The sequence below is a fragment of the Lissotriton vulgaris genome, chromosome 10, assembly GCF_964263255.1.
Source record: "Lissotriton vulgaris chromosome 10, aLisVul1.2, whole genome shotgun sequence".
In the NCBI taxonomy this organism is placed as follows: Eukaryota; Metazoa; Chordata; class Amphibia; order Caudata; family Salamandridae; genus Lissotriton; species Lissotriton vulgaris.
This window is the reverse complement of record NC_141698.1, coordinates 1,056,041,718-1,056,065,482: the sequence shown is the minus strand read 5'-3', so window position 1 is coordinate 1,056,065,482 and position 23,765 is coordinate 1,056,041,718. Positions and strand designations below refer to the sequence as shown.

General features: G+C 45.0%; 1 protein-coding gene across 1 annotated transcript in view; it reads right to left on the bottom strand.

Annotated features, from left to right (window-relative positions):
• Positions 1 to 23,765, bottom strand: part of GADL1 (GAD like acidic amino acid decarboxylase 1) — a 686,124-nt gene that overhangs the window by 253,561 nt on the left and 408,798 nt on the right. The window contains exons 13-14 of the mRNA XM_086942110.1: positions 13,229 to 13,280; positions 5,309 to 5,398 (exon numbers count right to left, since the gene is read on the bottom strand). Coding sequence (XP_086798236.1) covers positions 5,309 to 5,398; positions 13,229 to 13,280 — 142 coding nt within the window. The remainder of the gene's footprint in view (positions 1 to 5,308; positions 5,399 to 13,228; positions 13,281 to 23,765) is intronic.

Here is a 23,765-nt window from a genome sequence, read left to right as displayed (position 1 = left end):
GACAATTACTAAGGGGCCGATTCCGTTTCGGGAAAAAGCACTCCGAATAGCCGTACGGAGTCTTTTTCCCGTACGAATCGTACCCTGCAATGTCCCCGTACGTACGACGTAGTACGATTCTCACCCAATGCAGCTCCCGTACGAATCATACCAGGAACCGTACAACTCGAATTCCTGTACGAATCGCCGCCGGAACACGCAGCAATCGATGTTTGTACAGTTCAAAGCAGGTTTTCCCGACCCAGCAAGTACGATTCATCCCGACGACTCTCCGTACGACTCTTTTCCTACGGGAGCTAAAAACTGTCGGAAAAGCAGAGTATGCCTCGAAACAGATACGGAACGGACTCCCCCGGGTACGGTGCATATACCCCATGATCGCAGGGGTACGGTGCGTACCCCTGTGATCATGGGGTGTATGCACCGTACCCCATGATCGCAGGGTGTATGGTGCGTACCCCATGATCGCAAGGTGTACTGTGCGTACACCCTGCGATCACGGGGTATGGTGCGTACACCCCATGATCGCAGGGGATACGGTGTGTATGTAAATGTGTGACCCTCCATACGAATCGCACTTACCTGACGTGTACCGTATGAATCGCGTCTCCATTCCACGTTCCGGATCGTACTCGTCGGGTCTTACAGCATTATTATTATTTATTATTTATGTAGTTTGTAGAGCGCACAGCTACCCCCGAGGGGGTGTCCCGGCGCTAGAACCTGAACCTCCAGGTGAGAAGAGAGGAGCATGGAGGGAAAACAGCAGAATAAAAATCAGAGTCCAGAAAAGAGCCAAGTTTTGAGTCTGGCCCGGAAGATGGATTCAGAAGGACAGAATCTAAGATCGATTGGCAGAGCGTTCCACAATTTAGCCGCGATAACACTGAACCCTCTGCCACCCATTCTAGAGAGTCTGAAACGGGGAGAGATCAGAAGGCGGAGGTCATTGGATCTCAAGGATCTGATGGAACGGGATATTGAGACACGTTTTTTCAAGTAGTTGGGTCCGAGGTCGTTGATGGCTCGGTAGGCAAGGGTAAGGATCTTGAACTGGATACGGCTGGCCACCGGTAGCCAGTGAAGTTCCTTACGATAAGCGGAGACTGATTGACGGTAGGGGATATTACCAATCAATCTGGCCGCCGCATTCTGGACAATCTGAAGCCGGTCTATCAGATATTGGGGGGCACCAGCATAAAGGCTGTTAGCATAGTCCAGGTGAGACGTGATGAGGGCATGGGTAACTGTACGGCGGGAATCCAGAGGGAGATAGGGAAGTATCTTTTTGATCATGCGCAACTTCAGGAAGCAGGCAGAGGTCACTTTATTGACCTGAGTTTTGCATGAGAGGGAGTCGTCAAACTGAAATCCCAGGTTACGAGCAGAGTGAACGGGAGAGGGAGCGGGATCAAGTGCCGTGGGCCACCACCAAGAGGAAGGGATGGGATTTTTCTGGTTAAAAAACAGCACCTCTGTCTTGTCTGCATTGAGTCTAAGGTGGTTATCAGTCATCCAGACACTGATGTTGTTGAGGCACTGGCGGAAGTTGGTGAACGCGGAGTCCGAGTGGTCTCTGAAGGAAAACATCAGCATGTGTACAAATCGTACGGTCCACTGTGAGGGTACGAGTCATACGGAATCTCCGGTGCAATTCGTATGGGTTGCGACGTTTCGGACGGAAACTGTCCGTACGAAGCGTACAAAGCGTACTACGCGATTCGGACGGACGTGTACGATTCGTACGGAGAAGGCTCCGGATACGATTCGGACGGACGCTTTTTTCCCCGAATCGGAATCGACCCCCAAATGTACATATACTACCTCAACTGCCTAATGTTTAATAGCGGTGTGTGGATCCTTCGTTATTGATTACCAGTCACCTATGCTATCCATATATTACTATCTATCTCTATTGTACTGAATGGCAAATACCGAATGTATGTATACTACCTTAACCATCTAATGTTTAATAACTGTATATTGTAAAGCGGTCCGATACCCCCGTGGGTCGTGTTCACGCTATATAAAGCAATATAAAGAAAATAAAGAAATCTGTAAAACTCCACGTTTGGGCAATTGAAGATTGATGACTTCACCGACTTACCAAACTGACAGTACTAGAATGTCTGCAGCAGGGCATTATTTCCCAACTATTGCAAATGCCTTACCTCACTCCTATAGCCCCATCAACTGGACTCTAAAGAGTTTTAGGAAGCTATCCCACTTACTTTTTGTGACAAGCAGTAGCATTATTGCAGGTTGGTATCCAGTTCACTTTTATTGGAAGGGAGGTAAGCATGACCGCTGCTGCCCTACCCACACTGAGATACTCCACTTGTACTCAGAGCACAGATCACTAGGAGATGGTGCCAGACTTATCATAGCAATATCTTAGACAGAGATACTGTCTAGAACCCCCAGACTCCGTTGTAATTGAGATGTCTGGCAACCCCTGGGTTACCGGATAAGGCCCTCGTTGATCACGATCAGTAGATATTGCAATATCAGACTTAGCAAAGTTTCAAGTGTTCACAGTTAGGTTTTCTAAGTACTAGAAACCCTCCCTAGCGCCGGAAGATCCAAGGATATCCTGGTATTTATTTGTATGCATTATTTTAACTTCACTACTTTACTTCCTTGTAAGTAAATACCTATGTTAATTCATAACTATTACAACATACAAAATATTATTACAAAATGCTAATTTGCAAAGGAGATTTGTGTAAATCAAATTAGGGCATAATGGATGACCTTATACCAGCATTTTCTCCTTATTATTATTAAAGGCACAGTGCACACATTTTAGTGAGTAACTCATTTTTCAAGGAGCTTGGTGGGAAGTGGCCAATGAGAGGTCAGGATTAACATTAGTTCTGCATGCAAAAGCGTTAGTAAGTGGATGATTCCTTCGAATCTAAACGTGCCTTTTTAAGCAGTAAATCTGCACTTTCCTTTTTTTATTTTCTTAACTGTAGGTAAAATGCTGGCTTTGGAGGCTGTCAATGCTTGGTATTGATTGGGCCTGCAGACAGTAACACTGTATGGCCGCCCCTGCATACCCAAATGCTATGATTCTATTGTGATTGACCAAATCAGCAACATGGCGGTCTATGAAAATCATATCCATGTTTATTAGATATAGATGTAAACATAGATATAGATATATAGATGTGCATCTTACCTATTCAACCTTTATTTCGTATTGGTACTTGTGAGAATTTACAAATGGCTAGCTCAGTGGCTGATAAACATATATTGCCTGTATCTTTTCAAGGTCCTCTCCATCCTTCCCATGAAAAAAAGCACACATTCTACAGAGACTACCACGAGTTCTAGTTTAGTTTCCATCAAATGAATCTCTTCCATCACTGTCTAGGGGACAAGAATGTATAACAACTATTGGCAAAGCCAAGAGGTCTCGCCTACGAAAGATCTATTGGTTTTGCATGGATGAAAGTAAAGAGAAAAAGCTGTATGACACAGCCAGCTTTGACATCATCATAGCGTTTTTATATTTTTATTTTAATCCATGCTGCACTGAAGCCAGGGCTGCTGTACAATATAGCTAACAAAACATTGACAACGTCAATAGATCTAGTATAGGCAAGACCTATTGGATTTGCCAATGCTTGCGCACTGCTTATCACACCTTGCCATAATGGAAAAAGCATTCAGAGAACCCCTCGTTAAATGTTGGCCCAGACCTCGCACTAACATCTCATAAGCCTGGGACCATTTGCTCCATTGTTATGCCTATTGATTTTATTTTAGTGGTATCTATAAAGCACAAACCTAGCACTGTAAACAGCAAGATGATATGTGATCAGCATGTGAGGCTGGGGGCATGCATTGATATTCAGGACGAGAACGCAGCACAATAATGCCTACAAAGCACTACAGCGCCACAGTAACGGTGTGGTCAGTGCCGCCCTAATGCATGGACACCCTGGGCAGTTGGCCGGGGGCCCACGATCATAGGGGCCCCATGCAGACCAGAATTTAACACAAATTTTCCATTAAACATTTTTATTCCTGTGAGTGGTTGCGTAGGAAGTGTGTGTGTGTGTGTGTGTGTGGGTGTACTTGTAAAGCGCACTGTGACTCCAAGGAGTATCCTGGCGCTGAAGACCGCTCGGGAACCCGTCCTGGTTTTCCCTGTGAGATGGTCCCTTTCTGGGTATCTCAAAGGTGAAACCAGGCATCCCCGGCGTCTGTAGGGGGCCGTTGTAGAGATGAGGCAAGCTTAATGCCCAGAGTTGCTGAGTGTGTTCCCTGGTTAGAGTAGGCACCGAGGCGAGAATTATCGAGTCCGTTTGACCCTGGTCCACGACCCTGCTGCGTCAGGAATTGAACCCTGGTCCCTGGCCGTTCTCTGCTTCCGGGTCTGCCGCCTCTAATCAGTGAGCCACACCACTCCACAAGTGCCCGGTGCACTTCTTTGCCGGGAGCCTATAATGCTTTTAAGACGGCTCTGGGTGTGGTGGGTGAGGGTATGAGAGCCAGTAAGGATACTGAAAAGATTGAGAAGAAGTGTATTCAGACCTTTCCCGAAATACTCCACTGATACAAGGATGCATGAGGCACCATCCAACCGGAGGGATGGCATGGCATAACCCTGCACACACCTGCACGTACACGTATCCTGATCCTCCACCTGGAGGAATGGTATGGAGGAACCCATACCACACCTGCCCTCACACACACCCCGATCATCCACCTGAAGGGATTGCATGGCTAACCTTGTCACCACCTGCCCTCACACACATCCTGACACTGGCAGCAGCAGATTTCGTGACCAGGGGCGACTCTAGGCTCATGGTGGCCCCTGGCAGGGAGCGTAAGTAGGAGGCCCCGGAAGAGGGGGTCCGGGCGGGCGGAGCACGGAGGCTAGAGAGGGGGGGGGGGTCAGGGTGTTTGGAAGTGGAACAGAGCCGGAGGCCGCCAAATCCCTGCCAGGGGCCGCCACGCAAATATGTATCCATCCTCAGAGGATTAATATTAAGGATGTATATTGGCGTGGTGGCCCCTGGGCTTTGGTGGCTCCGGGCAAGGTGCACAGCTTGCACATGCCTAAAGGCGCCCCTGTCGTGATCTTCTCAGCCCTACAGTACATAAAATGGTCGCCCTTCATTGTGGGGCCATCACTGGAGCACATTATTTCTTGCAGGCGTTCTGCTTGGAAGGCATAAAGGGCCTGAGACTGGAGGTTGCTGACAAAAATCTACCTTCATCTTCTAACCTTGTTGTACTAGTTACACATGCAGGTAGTTTACGGTGATTCAAAAGTACTGCAACAAACACTCACCTGATGAAGTTTTTCCCAAAACTCAGGACCTTGCTCCATTTTTCGTAAACTTGGCGGAATGTACCAAAAGCAAATATTTGAATATTCAGGCTGTTGAGAGAGAAGACAGATAACGTGATTAAGCTGTCTCTGTAATGAAGAGTGAATTATTTCACTCATTCAAAGGGATAGCCGGAATGGGTAAAATGTACAAAGTGTTATTAAATGGTATAGAAATTCATCAAATGAATATGAACGCTGGTTCAATGTCACTGAATAAAGTCAATGGTAGCACTCTGTACCTCGCTATCGTCAGCATCAGGCAGACGTGAGGATACCCTGGTAAAACCACACTCTCCGTTACTACCCCACCATCTTTTCCTGCTACCACGCCTGCCCCTTTCCACGTCACTGTGTTCGACTCCTCTGAGCCTTGTCACACTACTCCTGTCTATGTCCCTGCCAGTGATTATTTGTAAAACATTGTGGGCCCGATTCACAGAAGGGCTCTGGCACTTAGGGCCCGATTCACAGAACTAACTTAAGACAAAATCCTAAACTTACTACTTTTGGTATTCACAGAAGTTAGGATTTTGTCTTAAATTTGTCTTAAGACAGACTTAAGACAGACTTAAGTTAGGATTTTGTCTTAAGTCTGTCTTAAATTTGTCCTATGTGCTGGAGAAGGCATTTGCTATTACAGAAAAATAGGACTGCACTCGTTCTGCACCATTGTCACTGTAGGAATATGCATGTGCTCTTGCCAGAAGCAATAGTGATATCATCAACCGTGCAATACATAATCCATGCCATATTACATGGTGAGTAAAGCATCACTTAGACCACCTGAAAATATTTTGATTTTAATCCCAAGCACAAGTGGTCTTATCAGAATTGGCTGCTGGGGGTTGCTGAAGTCCTTCCCCTGAAAGGAGTGTACGGCGTGGGGGGGATGGGTGGTGGGGGGGGGGGGGGGGGGGTGGAGGGATGGAACTGTAGCAATTCTGCAATGAGCTCTGGTGCAAGCAAGGAAAATGACCCATTTCACTATTGTTAGGGTAGTAAAATACAGAAATTATCAAGGACTAATGTGCCTCTCAGGGCTCTGGGGCCCGGTGCACTGCACCTTCTGCACCAATGGTAGCTATGCCCCTGGGGTGGGGATAGGTTGCTGCTTCTACTGAACAGTGCACATGGGCACTGCTCTAATGGAGCCAGCATATGAGTCCCTGCCACACATCTGCTCTGCAGATGGAAGTCCTGGGAAGGTTTTTAGCTCAGCCTGGAAGAGCTACCGTTGGCATATGTAAAACAGCATGAATTTTGCATATTGCAGCACAATGTGCATTAATTGCACCCTCAACAAGTGCTCAAAGGGAGCCGGTGGCTGCTGGTTAGGGCTCCAACACTCATTTTTGTGGAATGGCACTTATGTTTCCTCATCAGAAATTAACAAATAGTGAGAGAGCAGCCCCATCTGGGACCTGCCTGGGCCACTCCTCACCTGGGCCCACAATCCCAACAGTATAGTCAGTGCTTAATTTGTAAAATACTAAGTGCCAGGGCTCTGACCGAGAGGCCACTGCAGCTTGCACCACCCATCGCCCCTGGTTTCGCTGTCAAACCAACTACTAACCATCTCTCTCGCATATAAATGTGCCAGTTCAGATTATTCCAGGTCCCCAAAGCTAAAGGAATGGCTGGAGAGGCAGGTATTAGTAATTATTTTATGTATATTGTTTTCCTAAACAACTGTTATACTGCTCATTTCTAAATTACATGAGCAGCGCCACCTTGTGGCAGACTGCCCTAAGTGTGGTGTTGACAATTAGGTGCCGGTGCTGAGTACCTGAAACCAATTAAGTGCCGGTGCTCAGCACCGGAAAGCTCTGGCTCAAATTAAGCACTGGTATAGCTCCAAACAGCATGCAAACCCACCCACACTTCCACCCATGTTACCTCTCCCTGGTTCGTCCTCATGTTTACTGTTTGTTACCTCTTCCCATTTTTTCACTATTGGATACAAATGTGGGAGGACATCCCCCACCCCCTTTGAAAAGAACTAGCTCCATCAAAGCATCATTTGACCCCTTCACATTCATTGCCAGTTTCTATATCTCCCGCCTGTAACCATGATTTAGTACTTGTGATATGTCTTTCATTACTATGCCCCCTTGACACAGAGTATCAGACAGCAGTGTTTTGCAGTTTAAAAAAAACACATTTTGCACACATTTGTTTTACTTTTGTGATGCAACCCAGCAAAACATATTTGTTAATCTTTGCCTTGATTTAATGTTGTCTAAGAATACCTGACTAGGCATGTGATAGCCTGGGAGCTATGAACACACTCAGATAAAGCCTGTGCAAATGCCACGCGATAAAGAGAATGCAGCGAATGCAAGAGGAGGTGGCACAAAATGTACACAATATCACAACCTGTCCAGCAATAGCTGAGATGTTGAAATGCTTCAGGCACTTTTGAAAAGATTAGAAGATGTTGCTGGTCGTTAAGGGATTGCTTTCTGAGAGTAACATAAATCAGATTATACACAGTAGCAGCTGAGGCTCTGTGAAGAGGAGGGACTGTGGCTGCAGTGATATGAGACAAGTGATAAGAGCGAATTTAGTGATAAGGAGTCTTTTCGAAGTACACATCTAGAGAATAAATGTTATCTCAAGACCAGAGGCTGTTATTATACATTTCTTTTCTGCATTTATTTCAACAGTAGATACCAAAACTATTTGAAGAACAGATTGAAAATATTTTTTTTTTACATTCCCTGCATGGTTTGGGGCAAAACGATGCAGGCATAGACCATTAGAGCAGTATCACATATTAACACTCAATGAAACATTACCCCTCTGTCTTGCTGCTCAATGCCAGCCAGCTGAGTCAATTCCATCATTCTTATTCATTTGCTGTTGTCTTCATTGCACTTATTTGGTTCAGTATTGGTTTCAGAGTGAACACATGCTCAATGCAAAGGCCTAGTCTACAGCCTTTTACCCTGGACAGCAACACTCCACAGAGCTGTTGTTTGATTCTCTAGGGACTTCATTTGTTTCCAGACTCCCTAGTCCACACCGGAATGCTGTGGCCTCTCCCTATGTCCTCAGTTCAGGAGAGAGGGTGGCACTGAGCATTTTGTAGGATGTGCATCTGGCTCCCTTTTTAACCCCTTGACTCTAGGGCTTTGTCTCCCCCATCCTAAACCCTTTTTAGGGTGTTTGTGGTAGCTTCTACTTAAACCTTCATAGTTTTATTTCCACAAAAGATGTCCACACCACTTGTATGTCCTTTTTTTCTAACATCCTGTGGATCCTAAAGGAACCCAGGGGCTGTATATACCCCTAGAGAGAACTGAGAAAATAGTCAAATATATCTAAATTTAGTTTTTGGTGGAAAACATAGGAAACAAGGGCTATGCAAGAAAGCATATGTTTTTCTTTTAAAAATGGCATCAGCAAATCATTTACTGTGCTGGGATCACCATTTTACCTGCAATCAAGAACAAGCTGAATTGTATTTTTTAAACAAAACATTTTTTGCCACAGTTTTTGCATTTTCAGAAGCAGTAGTTCATTTTTCATAATTGTTGTGGTTTCAACCTGCTTGCAGTTTGTGGTGAAAATAGGTGTGAAACCCATGGGTGACCCCAGAATGTTATATATTTCTGAAAAGTACACAAACTTCTGAACATAACAAGGAGTCATTGATATAGACCCCTGAAGATTTTCCAAAAGAAACTAATATTAGGAATAAAGAAAACAATGAAAATTAGTATGAAAAACTAGCCATGGGTGCCAACGTTTTCATCTGTAATTTTTTGTCAAGATGCTAAATTTACAAAAGCAACATATTGTTACATCCGTCACACCCTTCTGGTCATAAGGTTTACCAAGGTTTATAGGTTTTGCATAAATAGGCAAAACCCAGACCCGCAGAAATGTGAGAACAATGTATGATATTAGGCAAAGGTTGAAGTTTGAAGGGCATTGTGAGTAAGAAACTGTCATGGAATCCATGCAAGGCACACATCTGGAATCCCCAGGATGTCTACATTTTAAAAATGTCTGGATTTGGTAGGCTTGCCTGTGTGGCTAAGCCCAGGCCCAAATTCTGGAAGTGTCCATCACAGAAATATGAGGAAAATGCAGGCTTTTTTTTTTACAAAGTTTCAGGTCTGAAGGTCATTGTGGCTAAGAAAACAATGTGGGATCCACACAAGGCATGCCATCCTGGACTCCTCTGAGTGTCTAGGTTTCAAAGATTTCTGGGTTATCAGGTTTCCTCTGGTGGCGGCTGAGCACAGGTCCAAATAGAGCAGCCAGAGTATGTCAAGCAATAGGACATTTGAATTCCCCCTCACTCTGTCAGTCTATATGTCTGAACTACCCTTAAAAGAATCCAAATTTCCTCTTGCTTGCCATGAGGATGGGGATGCTTTATGACCCATGCAGGCAGAAAGACTGTTGGGGCGTTAGGGGCAGGGGTTAGGATAGGCCCAAAGCCTGGAGGCCACTCACGCCCAATATTTTTTTACTAAAACAAAAAAATGCATCACAGTTGGTTAGTGGGTATTTTGGCCCACAGGGTAGAATTGCAATAAAACCCCATTAAACACTTGGGAATCCTACATTTATGACATCATTAAGTGGAAAGTGTACGAGGATGAAGCTTCAGCATCCTGGTAAATTCATGGCCTCACGAATGCACAACTTTCTTAAATATCATAAGAAAAGAAGGTCCAGTAGACTTCCCCCACCCCCCACAGGCAAACATTGTAATTCTAAGCAAACAATATTACATATATCGTAATTTTCATGTGGGTGCATCATCACTCCAAGCAGAGTGGTCCCAACATGGACATCTACTAGGTATAGCTAGCCCAGGGAGGCGCCTGCTAACCCTAGTTGCCCTTTGGTACCCCTGGTACTTATGCTGCTATCCCAGGCTACATGGGTCATGGAGGTAGGAGAAGGAATAGAACATGAACAGGACTCTAATAGTCATGTTTACTTTCTATAGTTTTTGCTCCATACTCTTGAATAAACTGCCAGCAGCAAATAAAAGGCTATGGATGAGACTCAAGATTGAACATGTGATTTTATATTGAGACAAGGTGTGCTTGAAAACACTTTCTGCTACCTATGTTTTTAGGTAAATTGATGTCAATGGTCCCAAATAAGGATGGACATCTGCACCTCTTATGCTGTTTGGTTGTGGGGAACATTGAGCATATATTGGAAGTGAAAGAAGTATTCCCAGTGGATAGGTTATTGACTGAAAACATCAGAGGCCTCAGTTTTAATTCTGGCTTTCCATCTCAGCCACATTGTAATCTCCACTGCCCCAAATGAAAGTGATACAGAACACAGGATGTTCACATTTTGCCATTAGTTTATTGTTTTTAGATTGATCCAGCAGCCAAAGAGCCTGTAATTATTCACTTTATTGCCATTTGAAGGTTCAGCTCAGAGCCAGTGGTCTCAGGACAGATCACAGGCGGAACAAGTCCACTTCATTGAAACATTAAAACACTACAACCAGACTTTCCATCTTCATAGGTAGCCTCAACAGAGTGAGCAAACACTGATACAGCTGTAAGCTATCTCTTACTGCTGCAGAGAATAAGGCCCAGATGTAGGTAAATCTGATTTACTGACTCTAGAATACCGATTTTTACCGATTCGGTATTCTATATTCGGTAAATCAGATGTGGGTAAAATTTCGGTAATTTTTACCGAATCTGTATGATTCGGTAATTACCGAATCGGTATTTACCGATTCGGTAATTGCCATTGATTCCTATGGGTCTACAGGCCCATAATAATCAATGTCAATTACCGAATCGGTAAATACCGATTCGGTAAAATTACCGATTTTGCAAGGGTGACAGGGTGTCACTTTGACACACTGTTGCACCCCTGATTTTGCCTTGTGTGCCATGTGACACACATACATGCCCTTAGGGCATGTCTGTGTGCCACATGGCACAGGGGTACATGCACAGATGTGCATGTACACTGGAATTCGTTATTTACCATGTAATAGTATTACATGTTAAATAACGAATCAGTAATGGCCTGTGGCACTGTTTTCAGTGCCACCTACATCTGTATTTACCGATTCGGTAAATTTACCGATTCGGTATTTTACAGAATCTGTAAATTTACCGATTCTGTAAATTAAGCCTACCTACATGTCAAATCCCAAATACCCGTCGGTAACGGCCGAAATCGACCGTTACCGACCGGTAATTGGCGACCTACATCAGGCCCCTTGTGCCTACATTGCTGCCTCCATCATCTTTCAGCACTTTTTACAAGTACTGAAAAGTGATTCGTTTCACAGTGGGCCCTGTGCCAATCCAGTACTTCCACTCACTCAATTGACAAAGAGTAAGATGTGGGCACAAACAAGATTACTCAAATTATACTGATGTAATTTTGTTTGTAAATGTCCACATTAAATAGATTTCAGTGGTGCAGTTTTGCATTGACAATTTAACTAACATTTGGACTGACCAAATGATGCAAAATGTAGCTTTTGGACTGATCAATCAGTGCTACTTTCATTTTTCTAGCTCAGACTTTGCAGTCTTAGCTGTCCATCTGGCATCTTGTAATTAATATACAGAGGGGCAGATCTACAAGAAAGTGCTGCAGCGTGGCACCGCAAGCCCTTTGGCTGCACCACGCTGCGGCACTTTCAGAGCACAGGAATGCGACATATTTACAAGAATTTGTCGCACTCCTGAGCTCTCCCCTGCGCTGGCGCACAAACAGCTGCCATGCGCCGGCGCAGGTCCCCTTGCACCATGGTGCAAGGTTCACTTCGCCATGGGGAGATTGTTTTTGTGCAGGAAGGCGCACTTTCCTGCACAAAAACAATCACTAAAGGATTTTACCTCTTTCAATGCGTGCTGTAGAATACAGCACGCATTGAAAGAGGAAAAAACAAGGAGAAATGAAAACATTTCTCCTGGTTGCGCCTCCAAACGCCGTAGCAATCAGAGGCATCTCCAGATTTACGATTTCTCGTAAATCTGGAGATGTGTCTTGTTCCTTGGGTGTTGCGTGGAAACACCCACAGCAACACCTAGGGAACACCCCTTCAACGCAAACTGCTGCGTGTGAAGGGGCCGTATTTACAAGGAGAGGAAAAGTCACACAGGGTGGCTTTTCCTGTCCTTGTAAATATGGAGGAGCCCCCTGCGCCACCAGTACGTCACGACACACTGGTGGCACAGGGGGCTTGTAAATCTGCCCCAGAGAGTCATTCAGCCACTGGGTTTTTTGGGTTAGACATCTTTGGCCATTTCTTCCAGCCAGGGACAATAACACCTTGGATCAGCCAAGAGGGGTATCTCTCGTCATCGCCAGGCTATTGACCATTGGGTGCATTGTTCTCCCTTAGAGCAAGAGCTTCCACATCAATGCATGGCGTGGATTCTTTGCGTGAGGAGCTGGAAGAGATTATTTTCAGCAGCTGCCAGGGACTACTTGTTAAATGGAGAAGCCATCTCAGAAAGAAGGCTTTCTACACTTAGCATCCCTCAGTTTGACCTCAGTAGCATTCCATCAATAAATTCAGAGGCTATGAGACACTTTTCACTTTACCACACCTTTAGGAAGCAGAAATAATCCCCTCATAGTGCTGCTTCAAAATCAAGCACTTTGTTGAAAAATTACTGATTCAAGCCATTTCTTTACATTGTGGTTACAAAAATTTTCTGACCACGCCAAACCCAAGGTCTTGGTGAACATGATCAACAACAGATGTGCAAATAGCTTCTGAACACTCACTGCACACTGTCATCAGGCATGCCCGGATCATATGAACACAGTGAAAACTTGAGACAGTGCCCCCCCCCCAATAAATTCTACCAATAAGACCCATTTCATCCACTTGTACTTAAGAACGATACCACTTACCTCCAATAGGAGCTGGAACCCTTCCCGTTTCTTAATTTTCTCCACTAAGTACCTAAAAAACAAGTGAATCAGTGTTACCAAAATTAACAAGACACTGTAAACATAAACATGCTGTCGTGACATTTTAACACCTTCCATGCTCCACGGTGCTCGTGTGCTCATGACGAGCTGAGCTCGTCATGACCGTTAGAACGCTCCCACGCTGGGCAAATTCCCCTTCTGTGCGAGCGTTCTAAAGAAACGGGTGTGATCATGACGAGCTCAGCTCATCATGAGCACACGACCACAGTGGCTCACGATGAGCTGAGCTTGTCATGAGCACCGGAGCGCTGCACGTGCTCCCTCTTCCCCCAGCACAGCGGGGGAATATGCCCCGCAGGGAAGGGGTTAATGTTGAGGAAGGAATGCCCACCAAAGGGCTAATTGCAGAATACTGAAGTGATGCAATTCCAAGAAATCATAGGGTTTGAAAAAGTGACAACACTCATTACACTATGGACCCGATTACGAGTTGCCCATTAACCCATTCTGTGCTGGTGACGGAACCACTCCGTCACCAGCCACGGACGGGCTGTGCTAATGACGGAGTGGTTCCATCATGGCCCAGCCGGCACGCCTGCACGGCAGTGATTCCGCGCCTGCGCTGAGCGTTCTATTGAGCGGGCGGGGCCATGACAGAACTATTCCGTCACAAGCACAGCGCGCCTGAGGCTCGTGACGGAGTGGTTCCGTCACGAGCATGGCAGCACCGCGCGATCCCCCCCTCCCCCTTAGCACTGCGACGGAATTACCGCCGCAGCCAAGGGGTTAAAATGTATCCCATGCAAAAACCCCTGTTTACATATGAGTTGGAATTATGACTACTTAGGTATTTAACTCATCCAATATATATCGTCTGCGTTACATAACTCAACCTTGGTTAAATTCCAGCAGGTGAAACGAGGGGATAACCATACAACAGCTACTGTTTAAAGTGGCTTTTTCACATGTTAGTCACCAACAATTCGTAATAGGTGGTATTTATTGCACTTGTAGTATCGTTATTTATCATGCATGATAACTAGCACCTATACTCGTTATCAGCCCATTGTGTTCTAAAGTCATGCTAGATACCGGCAAGGGAAATTTTCTCAAACCCGTACCCACCAAAAAATGCTTTCAAAATTGTACATGGACAAAATTTGCACATCACAAATTTTATGTAATGTAAAGTTCACGAATGTTATGAATTTTGCCTGCATAATAAAATGTTGCACACCGCCAAATTAGTTATAGAAGACAAGTACAGCATAGTATTGAGAAGTCTCTGGCATTATAGACTTGTCTAATATCCAACACTAGGGCCCTCATTTATGAGGCCTTGCGTCAGTTTTGCGCCGCCGATGCGTCACTTTTTGTGACGCACCAGCGGCGTAAAATATGTGCCTTGTTGAGCCATATTTAAAAAGTGACGCATCTAGGTAGATGCGTCACTTTTTAAACCCCTGCACCACATTATACCTGCGTCAGGTATAATGTATGCAGGGTGGGCGTTCCCCCGCAAAAAGCCTCGTAATAGTGACGCAGTGAAATCTATGAGATTTCACTGCGTCACTTTTAGGATGCTGTTGCGTCAAAATCTTGCGCCTGCCTCACAGCAGGCGTAAGACTGACGCAGGCCCTTTCACATGGGGCTTTCCCCATGTGAAAGGACGCATTGCTGGAGTTGCGTCACTTTTGTGACACACTCCAGCAATGCGTCACTTTTGCGCTTACAGATACGTCAGAAATACTGACGTATCTGTAAGTCCTTGCGACATGATGCGTCATACATTAAATATGACGCATCATTGGTGTCGCAAGGAGTGCGCAGTGAAAAGTGACGCATCACTGTTTTTACGCAGCGATGCGTCACTTTTCATAAATGAGGCCCTAGGATTCCTGAAAGCAGGTTGAGAGGAGAGGGCTGAAGGATCAGGGAGTTCTGGAAAGTCTAATGAGTGCCCTCTGAGCTTCTAGAAGTCTGTCAACTTTGCAATCATGTAATAAACATTGAAAGTATTTTTCACTATGATGTGAGAGAAGGAATCTGGATCCTTCTCCTGTTAGTTTGATGCTGATTATGGAATCTTTGCAGGAGGTGACCCCTAGGCTGGGTTTGACAGTCAATACCCTTAAGGTTCAATGGGCAGCTAGCAGGGCTTCTAGAAATGGTTGGATAATCTGAGGATGATGGAGGTCTAGTTTCTAGATGCTGATGTTCAGTCCTTGACCCTTAAGACCTTTTTTCTTGTAGCGATCACGTTAGCAAGGAGATTGGGGGAGTTAGGAGCTTTGTCCTGCAAATTTCCCTTCAGTGAAATGTTTCAGGATACAATGGTTTTGGTTCTGGGTCCTTTTTTGTTATGAAGATCAGCTCCTCCTTTGACAAAAAGCAACATTCTCAATGAGTGTTTTCCTTCCCTTTCCTCTGATGATGATAGGGGGTTGCATTCTTTAGACTCTTGGAGGTCTCTCCTCATCTATTTACAAAGGGTTCAAACTTTTGAAACAGCTGAATCTTTGTGAATTTTGATCTTGTGAGGAAAAGGGAAAACCCTATGGTTTCTATATTAAGCAGGTGGATCAGGTCCCTAATTGTTAGGGCATATGAGGTTGAATATAGGTCCAGCATGAAGTGATATAGGGCAATTTAACATGTAGTATGTCTGTAGTATGTCTTTCACTGTGGCAGAATTGCAAGGTGCTTCAATAGCTGAGATTTGTTGGGCAGCCGCATGTTCTGACTCTTCTACCATTACTATGCATTATAGGCTTTTGCATAAATGATGTCTTTAGTTACAGAGTGCTTTCCTCTATGATGAAATAGGGGATTGCTTATAGTCTGTTTAATAAATCCTGGTTCTGTTTCTTTACCACTATTTGTGGTCAATTTGATTTGCTTGATAACTTTCTCTGTAATGAATTCAAATGAGGGAGTCGTACTCCCCTGCTTTAATTCATACTCCCTCCAGCCTTCCCAATGCAGAACAACTGACTAGTGAGTTGGTTGTGAGCTTGGTAAAGGTACAAGAGGCAGGGCAGGAGAGGTGCTTCTATTGTGTGGGCTTTCTTGGGATCGGTATCTGGAGAATGAAACAAGGCTCCTTCTGTAATTAATAAAAATGAGGCAGTAGGTCTCATTTTAATGCTATTACTGGTCAGTAATCGAAGCACAATAATCTCAGAAATATTTGCATTGCAATGCATTTACAAAAAAATAAGGCTAGATGAACTAAGGCCTTTTGGGTTTGCAGAGGGCTTGATTCACAAAATCTGCTCATTTGCAATTGCATAAAGGCCTTTTTAGCAAACACAAATTGTGATTCAGTAACATGCTACTGAATTGCAATTCTAATTTGCAGATACATACAGAATCGGTATTTGGAGGCAGCACGAAGGTAGTGGTAACTCAATCGCAAATGGAGAGGGATCCAAAAGACTCCTTGTCTTCTTGGTGAATACTGACCAAATTTTTTTTAAGAGTAGGTAGTAGTATGATAGACCACTGCCTATTCTTAAAACTTGTTTGTTAAACTTTTTACCTTTCTTTAAATGCATCCCTTTAAAAAGAAAGAAAAATGGGCAACGCTATTTTAAAAAAGTGAATGTTTTATTTAAAAGCGATCACAGACACGGTGGCTGTGAATCATAGAAGGGTCGCAATTTGCGGCCTATCTCATACATATTTATGAAATAGTTCAAATTATAACCCATCATGATTCTGCAATGTGCATATCCACCTGGTAGCACATAAGTCAGTTTGCAAAATACTGCATTGGTCACAAAAATACTGGTCACAATTTGCGACTTGTATTTTGCAACCAGTGCTAAGTACATTTGTCCCTTAGCCCTCTCACCTCCACCTCAACCCCCTGCAGCCCTGCACAATTTTTCTTGATTGGGATCCACTAAGAACTGATGGCACAAGGCTATCAATTGGAGGCCTCAAGATGTCACCAGTTCCATCTCGGTTCCTCTGTATTAATGAGGACTGTTGAGGCTCCTTTTGTGGCTCAGGGACAGGACGAAAGGGACTTTGGGAGTTGGAGTCCCCTGAGCCCTACTGCGTCAACTTGCATTCAAATGCAAGTTGTTCCACTGTTTTTGTTATCCTACAATGGTACCAACGTTAAATCGCTCCTTCTGTAAGGAGCAGAAATGTGGATGATAACAACAACCACCACCAATATAGTACAGACCATCAGCAACACCTGTCTGAGGAAAATCTGCCAAATCCACTCGCCAAACACCATCAGCAACAACATACTCTGGCAGCAGACTTTCCAACTGCCTGCTCATTAAGAAACCATGAAAAGACGCTGGTGCTGGCTTGGCCACACCCTCCGCAAGCCTGCATCAAACACAACCAGGCAAGTCCTGGTCTTGAACAAGCACAGGAAAAGGAAAGCAGGAAGAGAATCCCCTGGCGCCAAGGCCTCGAGACTGACTGCGAGAAGATTGGTTACACCTGCAGTCAAATTAAAAGAAATTCCAGGACAGAGATGGCTGGAGGGTCCTAGTTGATGACTTATACCCAAGGAGGGGAAGAAGGCATAAGTAAGCACAATGGTGTGAACCATTGATGTTGATAAGAGTTAGCATATTGCACGCCAGTTCACCTTTGATTGTCCCCATGAACTCATAGAAACAATAATACTGCACATGAGTTGATAACCATTTGTCCCACTCACGTCTTTTCTTATACTCAGTACATCTCTGTAAAAATAAATCTGTAATCATCACCTTGTGATACTCCAAATGCTATTTCTACAATTGCACACAATCCATTATGAAAAGTGGAAAAGAGCACCTGTATCACCCCAACTGGGAAACTGCTCTATAACCTACAAGGTTTCCTCAAACAACGAAATGAAGCTGGCAGCAAAGTGCCCTGTATACTAAAAGCATTGAATAGATCCTCCCCCCAGCCACAATGTAACTCAAATAAATGTGTTACCTTTGGAAATTAGAGTAGAGTTACATGGATAATGTGTCACTTTGCTTAGGTCAGGGTAGATCTGCTTGCTTGCCTTCAGTTTCTCAAACTTTTATGTATACAGTACTTGTTCCAATCTCAATAGAGACAAGCATTGTAAAGCCAATAAGTCTCAGTTTTAATCGGCCAAAATATTGGCTTTGCTTATATGTTCTTTCACTGCCATGAGATTGCATGCAACAAGAAGCATGTCCAAACATGGCGTGCACCCTTGGAATGGGTTTTCTATTAGAGAACAGCCATTTTAAGATAACTGCGATGTGTACTCATGCATTATGATGAATGACCACGTGAAGATCATGACACGGATCATAATGTGTGCACACGCATGTGCTGCAACACATGCATGCACATGTGTCATAATGTCATGATGATGGACGGCCTTGTTAGAACAATAAATTAAAATGTTAGGGTGGAAAAAAAATTGCCCATGAAATGCAAAAACGTATGCGAGTGGCTGTGCAGTAATTTTCTGCAGCCTTGATCCCTAAATCTATACTACTATTATAAAGGAAGAACTTTGAACCTTTGAGGCGGGTAAACTCGGGAACCACAGCGCCAATGCACACACCCGATACATTGTTGTAATTGTCAGGGTGTGCAGATGGACATAGGCTATATAAACGTAATAAATATATGTTATTTAAAAAAATTACCGAAAAAAAAGTAGTCCCTTGGAAGAAGCGCCGGACGCGACGTGCGTGCTGACGTGAGGAGCGCGGGGAGGAGCGGCGTCCAGGACCGCGAGGAGGACCGGCGGACATGGCGCGGGGAGGAGCGGCGTTCAGGCGGTGAGGAGCGGTGAGCGGCGGATGAGGTAGGTTATTTATTTATTTAGTTAGGAGCGGTGAGCGGCGGAAAAATTAAGCAAAAATGACAATTGTGAGCAAGAGGAAGCAAACGGAGCATTACAAAAGTGAGCCAAACGGTGCATTACAGGAGGAAAAAGTTACGTGTGCAGGTTACAAAAGCGTACATCGTGAGCAAGAGGAAGCAAACGGAGCATTACAAAAGTGAGCCGAATGGTGCATTACAGGAGGAAAAAGTTTTGTGTGCAGGTTACAAAAGCGTAGAAAGTAAACATAGAGGTATAGGAGGAAAAAGTGACGTGTGCAGGTAGCACGAGGAAGCAAACGGAGCATTACAAAAGTGAGCCAAACGGTGCATTACAGGAGGAAAAAGTTACGTGTGCAGGTTACAAAAGCGTACATCCTGAGCAAGAGGAAGCAAACGGAGCATTACAAAAGTGAGCCAAACGGTGCATTACAGGAGGAAAAAGTTACGTGTGCAGGTTACAAAAGCGTAGAAAGTAAACATAGAGGTATAGGAGGAAAAAGTGACGTGTGCAGGTTACAAAAGCGTACAAAGTAAACATAGAGGTATAATACTGCAATATATGGAGGAAGGCTCCAGGGGATCCACGGACAACGTCGGGGCGGGCGGGGGCCCTGAAGCCTAATTGCTCCCGGACAACGTCGGGACGGGCTGCTAGTACATAAATAAACAGATAAAGATCATGCAATTTGGAGTGGGGCAGGGCGCCCTGAAGGAGGGGTTAACATGTTAAATAAAAAAAGAGAAAGAAGTGTGCCCAAGGCATCAAACAGGAAGAGAGTATCACAAGAGCACTTTGCAGCTGGGCTTGGCCTCCAAAAAAAATAAAGGAATAATAAAAGAATATTATAATTGGGGTGCGGGGTGGGGAGTGATGTAGGGAATATCAGGGGCAGAGTGTAGTAAAAGGAGAGTACCCCGAAGGCAGGGAGAGAAAGAAAGGAAACACATGGATTCCCATGACATGCTTAATGCCAAATATAAAAATAGTCCCCTCAAGTAAGCAGAGGAAGGATACAACTCATCCAGTGAGAACACTGTGAGATTTAAATGATCCTGGGTGGTACCTTCACAATAAGCATGGGCTGAAAATTCGTTCCGGATTTTCCGCGATTTCGCGATCCGCGAATCTCACGAAATTGCGGTAAAATCCGCAAATCAGCGGGGACGAATTTTCAGCCAAGCACTTACAGGGTTACAGCAGCAGGTGCAAAAGTTGAAGCTAATTTTTTGTAACCTTTTACAAAAGGGTTACAAAGAAATTAACTTCAACTTGGGCACCTGCTGCTGTAAGCCTGTAAGTGCTTCCTGGCGCCTCGTTGCCTACTTGCAACTATTCTCTGACCCTGCTCTGACCCTTGAAGCAGGGTCAGAGAATAGTTACAAGTAGGCAATGAGGCGCCTGTCACAAAAATTAAACCTCAACAGGAAGCACTGGCAGATATAAAAACAAGCATTTGCAATGCAATAGGTCTCGCATTAGGAAAGTTTGAGCTATTAGTCTTGTAAATGACATTTTGTTTGATTTATGTGTTGGTTTTGAAAATAGCTAAATTAATAGCTTTGTCATTTACAATGCCAATAGTTATAACTTTCGCAAATGTGACACCTATTGTATTTACGTGACTTAGATGTATTGATATTACAAATTACAATTTCTTTTAATTTTTTAAAATATTTAATACTTAAATAAAAGGGATTTTAATTTATAATGGCAATAGCTTAAACTTTTGTAAATAACTTTTGTGAATATTATGTTCAGTGTATTTTATTATGACGAAAATCCAAGAACAGAAGTGAAATATTAACATATTTTTGTGACATTTGTAATAAAGCTTGAAACATTGAGAGGACATATTTGAACCAGTTGTTGTTGAATGGTTGCGCAGATTGATGCTGGGGTGGCGCTGAGTGGTGCTGTGGTGGTGCTGAGTGGTGCTGTGGAGATGCTGAGTGGTGCTGAGGTGGTGCTGAGTGATACTGGGGTGGTGCTGAGTGGTGCTGTGGTGGTGCAGAGTGATGCTGTGGTGGTGCTGAGTGATGCTGTGGTGGTGCTGAGTGGTGCTGTGAAGGTGCTGAGTGATAATGTGGTGGTGCTGAGTGGTGCTGTGGTGGCGCTGAGTGGTGCTGTGGTGGTGCTGAGTGATGCTGTGGTGGTGCTGAGTGATGCTGTGGTGGTGCTGAGTGGTGCTGTGGTGGTGCTGAGTGATAATGTGTTGGCGCTGAGTGATGCTGTGGTGGTGCTGGGGTGGTGCTGAGTGGTGCTGTGGTGGTGCTGAGTGGTGCTGTGGTGGTGCTGAGTGATGCTGTGGGGGTGCTGAGTGGTGCTGTGGTGTTGCTGAGTGATAATGTGGTAGTGCTGAGTGATGCTGTGGTGGCGCTGAGCGATGCTGTGGTGGCAGTGAGTGGTGCTGTGGTGGTGCTGAGTGATGCTGTGGTGGTACTGAGTGGTGCTGTGGTGGTGCTGAGTGATGCAGTGGTGGTGCTGAGTGATGCTGTGGTGGTGCTGTGGTGGTGCTGAGTGATAATGTGGTGGTGCTGAGTGATAATGTGGTGGTGCTGAATGATCCTGTGGTGGTGCTGAGTGGGGCTGTGGTGGTGCTGAGTGATAATGTGGTGGTGCTGAGTGATAATGTGGTGGTGCTGAGTGATGCTGGGTAGCGCTTAGTTATGATGTGGTGATGCAGAGGGCAGAAAGGCACAAAAAGTAGTCTAACAAAGGGCAGAAGGGCAGAAAAACAAGGGAAAACGAGTCTAACAGAGGGCAGAAGGGCACAAAAAACCAGTCTAACAGAGGACAGAAGGGCAGAAAAACAAGGGAAAAACGAGTCTAACAGAGGGCAGAAGGGCACAAAAAACGAGTCTAACAGGGGGCAGAAAGGCACAAAAACGAGTCTAACAGAGGGCAGAAGGGCTCAAAAAACGAGTCTAACAGAGGGTAGAAGGGCAGAAAAACAAGGGAATAACAGGGGGCAGAAGGGCACAAAAAACGAGTCTAACAGAGGGCAAAAGGGCAGAAAAACAAGGGAAAATGAGTCTAACAGAGGGCAGAAGAGCAGAAAAACAAGGGAAAAACGAGTCTAACAGAGGGCAGAAGGGCACAAAAAACGAGTCTAACAGGGGGCGGAATGAATCCCGCCCTGCGTGTTTGTCCACGAAGATGCCACCAGTTTGTGCAATACCTCTACTCAACTGGAGTACATTCTACTGTCTAATCAGTAAGTGCTCCCTTGTTGGCTAAATGTATAGGGGCAGATTTACAATAACTGGCGCATCCCCAGGGATGCACCAGTTATTGTGCGCCGCAGCTCCGCCACCCAAGGTCTGCCGCATTTACAATGCAGCGCACCATGTGGCAAAAACGGCACAGATGCGTCACGCATCTGTGCCGTAAAAGCAGCGCATTGCTGGAGCTACGTCGCAAGCTCGACGCAGCTCCAGCAATGCTCTGGGGGGCCCTATCTCCCCAATGCTGCGTCAAGCCTTGCGCCTGCTTCAAGCAGGCGCAGGGTTTTGACGCAGCATTGGCCTAAAAGTGACTGAGTGAAACCTTGTAGATTTCACTCAGCCACTTTTAGGAGGCGTTCCTGCGCAGGAACGCCCTCCCCTGCACCGGAACGCCTCCTGATGGCGCAGCGCTTTACAACGTGACGCATCTCTCAGCATTGCTGGACGCAGCTCCAGCAATGCTCTGGGGGGCCCTATCTCTCCAATGCTGCTTCAAGCCTTTCGCCTGCTTCAAGCAGGCGCAGGGTTTTGACGCAGCATTGGCCCAAAAGTGACTGAGTGAAATCTTGTAGATTTCACTCAGCCACTTTTAGGAGGCGTTCCTGCGCAGGAACGCCCTCCCCTGCGCCAGAACGCCTCCTGATGGTGCAGGGCTTTACAACATGATGCATCTCTCAGATGCGTCATGTTGTTAATACCCAGCACCATGGCGCATCTTTTGTTCTGCCGCTGCGTCACAAAAGTGACGCAACTGTGGCGCAAAAGAGGCGCAAGCGGCTTGTAAATCTGCCCCATAGTGCTTTTACTACACTGTAGCTGCGTAAAGGGCCAGAAGATGTGTCTCCAGTGACCATGTGTGCCAGTGCCTGTGTTACAGGCACATATGGTCACTGTAGACACGTCTTCTGGCCCTTTACGCAGCTGCAGTGTAGTAAAAGCACTATACATTTACCCAATGAGGGAGCACTTACTGGATTAGCCAGTAAAAAGTACTCCAGGGCAAATCGCAAAAAAATCTGCGATTTCGCGAGAAAATTTGCGAATTCGCTGATTTTTTTTGCGATTTCACGGGGAACGCGAATTCGCAAATTTTGCCCATGATTCATTCACAAGAATATCGAGGAAAGCTACTGAATCAAGAGCAGACACCTAAAATAGCAAACAAAGCCATAAAATCATGAGCAAGGGGCTAAGACAAATCACACTACGATGTCCTCATTAGAAGCAGCAATTACATTCTGCTGGGCCCAGAAGCAGGGGTTACCAGGACCACTAAAATTATAACTTTTTTTCACATGAGAATTCTAGCTAATTAAAAAGTGAAACTTCAGTTTGAAGCTATGGGGAAAGCCATGCGCGAAATTACACAAAAACTCTGTTCCCACATGTTATTTTACAAAATTATGCAATCGCCATTATTTACCCTTGCCCTCTAAAATTTCAGGAATTACCTTTAAA